We start from the raw sequence: 4,200 nt of genomic DNA, 5'->3' as shown, positions 1-4,200 counted from the left end.
GCTAGCCTTGAGCTGAAGAGCTGAGGGACAGTGCCCAGGCCCAGAGTTCAGGCCCCACAACCGGACCCCCCAAAAAAATAAATAAATGAGAACTTAACTTGGTGATTTTAAACTAAAGAAAAAAGAAACAAGCTGTGCATGGTAGTGCATATCTGTAATTATAGCAATTAGGAGGCTGAGACAGGAAAATCAAGAATTTTAGGACCAAAAAAATAAATAAAAGGAACAAGTCCATTGTATTCTTCTATCAGTCCAGGTACTGGATGATACAAGTTCAGGTAATTTTTATAAAAACAAAAAGGTTTTACTTGCTCGCTCCTTTACCTGTAAGATTAAAATCTTTTTTTGGGGGGGGGGGAGGAGAGGGGGTCTAGTCGTGGGGCCTGACCTTTGGGCCTGGGCACTGTCCCTCAGCTCTTCAGCTCAAGGCTAGCGCTCTACCACTTGGGCCACAGCGCCACTTCCGGCTTTTTTCTTTTTGCTTATGTGGTGCTGAGGAATTGAACCCAGGGCCTCATGCAGGTAAGGCAAGCGCTCTACCACTGAGCCACCTTCCCAACTCAATTAAAATCTTTTATGTGAAATAAATGATATGACTGCCTGTCAGGCTGCAGAAACAAAACATATTCTTCCAATAAGAACACAGTTCAATGGGGAATGTTCACAGCTGTGTAAACTTGCAGGTCAGCTTTCAACTTACAGCACTTAGAACTTCATCTCTGTGCCCTTCTACACCTCCAAATATTGCCACCAGAGTGTCCGTCTGGATATTCCATAATCGTAAAGCATGATCTAGTATAAACATATAAAGAAATCAAAATGAACTTTTATCACTCATTTATGGTGAACTTTCTACATCTCCTTAAAGAAGTAAAAACTTGGAGTATGGCTCAAGTGGTAGAGTACCTGTCTAGCAAGCATGAGGCCCTGAACTCAAAGCCTGGAACTACTGAAAAACAAAAATGTAAAAACTTATGCCAATGCCAGTGGCTCATACCTGTAATTCTAGTGACTCAGAAAGCTAAGATCTGAGGATTACAGTTCAAAGCCAGCCTAGCAGGAAAAGTCCATGGGACTCTTATCTCCAATTGACCAAAAAAAGTCAGAAGTGGAGCTGTAATTCAAGTGGTGAAACACCAACCTTGAGCACAAAAAGCACCCAGGTCCAGAGTCCCTAGGACCACCAAAAAAAAAAGTAAAACCTTAAGCTTAGATTTGTTATGCACAATGAAGATTATGGATGAGATCCACATTACACAGCAATAAAAATTTATATCAAATGTAAAATTTATTAAGTAAATTATATGATCTTAAAATATTTTATTTAAATAATATATTGATTTGATGAAGATAGTTCAGATATAAGAAAAATACTTTAAAAACTTGACATAAATCATTTTTATTATACCATAAAACATACTACCTAATCCCTTTACCACATTCACATTAACAATGTGAGGGGAGAAGAGGCAGATTTGTAAGCTTTCTACACAAAGCCAAAAATGACTGAAAACCACATACAATGTTATAGTATAATAAGTCCCTCTTTAAAAAATTATAGAGCTGTAATTTCAATCATCTTTGTTTTTTGCAATACGAAGTAATCAAATCCAGGGGCTTGTACACACTAGACAAACACTCCACCAACATAAGCTCAACCCCAGTCTCTTAAATATTAATAAAGAATGTATAAAAAAGGAAATATAACAATGTTGATACTATGAAGCCATAATACATTTTAACTATATAAACAGTAGAAATTAACATTGCTAAAAATGATTTCTTAGCAGAGTGCTGGTGGCTCACATCTGTAATCCTAGCTACTCAGAAGGCTGAGATCTGAGGATAGCGGTTCAAAGCTGGCTAGGCAGCAAAGTTCATGAAATTTTTACCTCCAACTAACCACCAGAAAACCGGAAGTGGTGCTGTGGCTCAAGCAGTAGAGCCCTCGTCTTGAGCTGAAGAGCTCAGGGACAGTGCTCAGGACCAGAGTTCAAGACCACAACCAAAAAAAAAAGAAAGAAAGAAAAAAATGATTTCTTGTTTCCAATCATGTATAAATTTTTGTGTGTAGGTATGTTCTTCTTGGGTATAAACACACATTTTCTCTCTTTCTCCAAGAATAGGTATCTCTTCAACAGTTTAGGAAAAGCCATTTCTCCTGTTGTTGCCCTTTAACTTTCTTTTCTTTTGGTACCAAGTTTGAACTCCAGACAAGTCTCATCTTATTTGTGAGGCTGACTCTTATCACTTAAGCCACACCTCCAGCCCTGCTTTCTGATGGTTATTTTGGAGATATGGAATGTCACAGACTTTTGCCACAATCTCCTGAGTAGCTAGGATTACATGTGTGAATTACTGACAAGGTATCATTTGCAACAAAACTGCTATACGTTTAAAAAAAAAAAAAAAAAACGCCTGATTTTTGAAACTGTTCTTGATGCCACAATTGGAGACCAGGGTTAAAAGTTGTACTATTCGGGACTGGGAAGGTGGCTCAGTGGTCGGGTGTTTGCCTCGCACGCATGAGGCCTTGGGTTCGATTCCTCGGTACTACATACACAGAAAAAGCCAGAAGTGGTGCTGTGCTCGCCTTGAGCTGAGGAACAGCGCCCAGCCCCAGAGTTCAAGCCCTTGATCAAAAAAAAAAAAAAAGGTTGTACTATTTGGATTGGAGGGGTGGCTCAGTTGGTAGAGCACTAGCCAATGGGCCAAAGCGTCAGGTACTAAGTTTGGGTCCCCATCTCCCACCTAGACCAAAACAAAACAAAACAAAAACAAAAAAAACAACCCTCAGAGCTCAGCCTCATAAATAGTTAGAATTAGAGGTACAAGGCATGACATCTAGTACAATATAAATTTTTATACACTATATTTCTTATTAACAGGTAAAATAGCTTGTGAAATCATCTTAACATTTCAAAATGTCACAACTGATGGCATATCATTTAAAACAGACAAAATGATGTAACTATTCACATGAGGGTAAAATTCTAGATAGTTCTACTATCATAGTTCTACTATGATACAGTAAGGTGAGAAAGGTCACCCATACCTAAGTCTCAGTTGCAATTATCTGATATAGACAAATGTAACTGAATATTTCCTGGTTCCTTTCTCAAGCACTTGGTTTGTGAGATGCTAATGAAACCTAAGATTTTTCTATTAAAATTTACTGTTACTGTCAGGTGCCAGTGGCTCATATTTGTAAACTTAGCTACTGAGGTAGGTAGCTGAGATGTGAGGATTGCAGTTCAAAGCCAGCCTGGTCAGGAAAGTCCATATTAAGCACCAAAAGAAAGCTGGAAATGGAGCTGTGGCTCAAATGGTAGAGTGCTAGCCTTGAACTAAAAGCTCAGGGACAAAACCAGGCCATAAGTTCTAGCTCCAGGACCAGCAAAAAGAATAAAATAAAAATAAAAATTTACTGTTACTTTTTTCTCCCTTTAGAACAGTCTCTTAAAAACAATTATAACCAAATCAACAGGACTAAGAAAACATTTGTTTCTCTTACCTTTACTTACTGACAGGAGAAGATTTGGATCTCTTGGGTGGAATTTCAGCTCATTGATAGCATTTCCATGGCCAACATAGTGCTACAATAAATTTTAAACATTTCAAGTTTCATATCTCAAAATTAATACAAATCTAAAAGCAGACAGGTAATTTCACTTAAAATAGCAGTCCTTAATCTTAGCTTCATATTAAACCCACCCAACCAATGAAAATAAAATAAATGAATAAATGAATGAATTAAAGTGCCACTTGCTGATATACTGATTAAATTAGATTAGTGGAAACTCAAATGAGAGTAGTACTTAAACAACAACAAGGTACAAATACTATCAGTTTCCCACTTATTTCTTAGTTTACAATGCCCAAATGTCACCAAGATTTCAAAGGCAATAAAATAAATCAAGTCACAAATCTTAGTCATTGATCCTATTTAACCCAAAGACTCACCTTAATACATTGCATTGTTATGGGATTAATTATCCTTATTATTCCTCTAGATCCAGCTACAGCCAGCAGAGGATGGCTTGTATTGCTATCATAGGTCCATGCACAAGTGTAAAAGTTTTCATCAGCCTAATAATATCACTGTTAAGAGACATAATTTGTTTTTGAAAATAGATGTCTCTGAATAATTACTCAAGTTTGTGGCAGTTCTCATTTTTTTTTTTTTTTTTTTTTTTTTTT

The 4,200-nt window shown here is 37.1% G+C and overlaps 1 protein-coding gene across 2 annotated transcripts in view; it reads right to left on the bottom strand.

The window, feature by feature from the left end:
• Eed (embryonic ectoderm development) overlaps positions 1–4,200 on the bottom strand; it is a 48,655-nt gene that overhangs the window by 24,040 nt on the left and 20,415 nt on the right. For both annotated transcript variants that reach the window (XM_013014159.1, XM_013014160.1), the window contains exons 5-7: positions 3,964–4,089; positions 3,515–3,596; positions 701–792 (exon numbers count right to left, since the gene is read on the bottom strand). In XM_013014159.1, coding sequence (XP_012869613.1) covers positions 701–792; positions 3,515–3,596; positions 3,964–4,089 — 300 coding nt within the window. The remainder of the gene's footprint in view (positions 1–700; positions 793–3,514; positions 3,597–3,963; positions 4,090–4,200) is intronic.

Source organism: Dipodomys ordii, unplaced genomic scaffold (assembly GCF_000151885.1).
Source record: "Dipodomys ordii isolate 6190 unplaced genomic scaffold, Dord_2.0 Scaffold22, whole genome shotgun sequence".
In the NCBI taxonomy this organism is placed as follows: domain Eukaryota; kingdom Metazoa; phylum Chordata; class Mammalia; order Rodentia; family Heteromyidae; genus Dipodomys; species Dipodomys ordii.
This window is presented reverse-complemented; position numbering and strand designations above follow the sequence as displayed.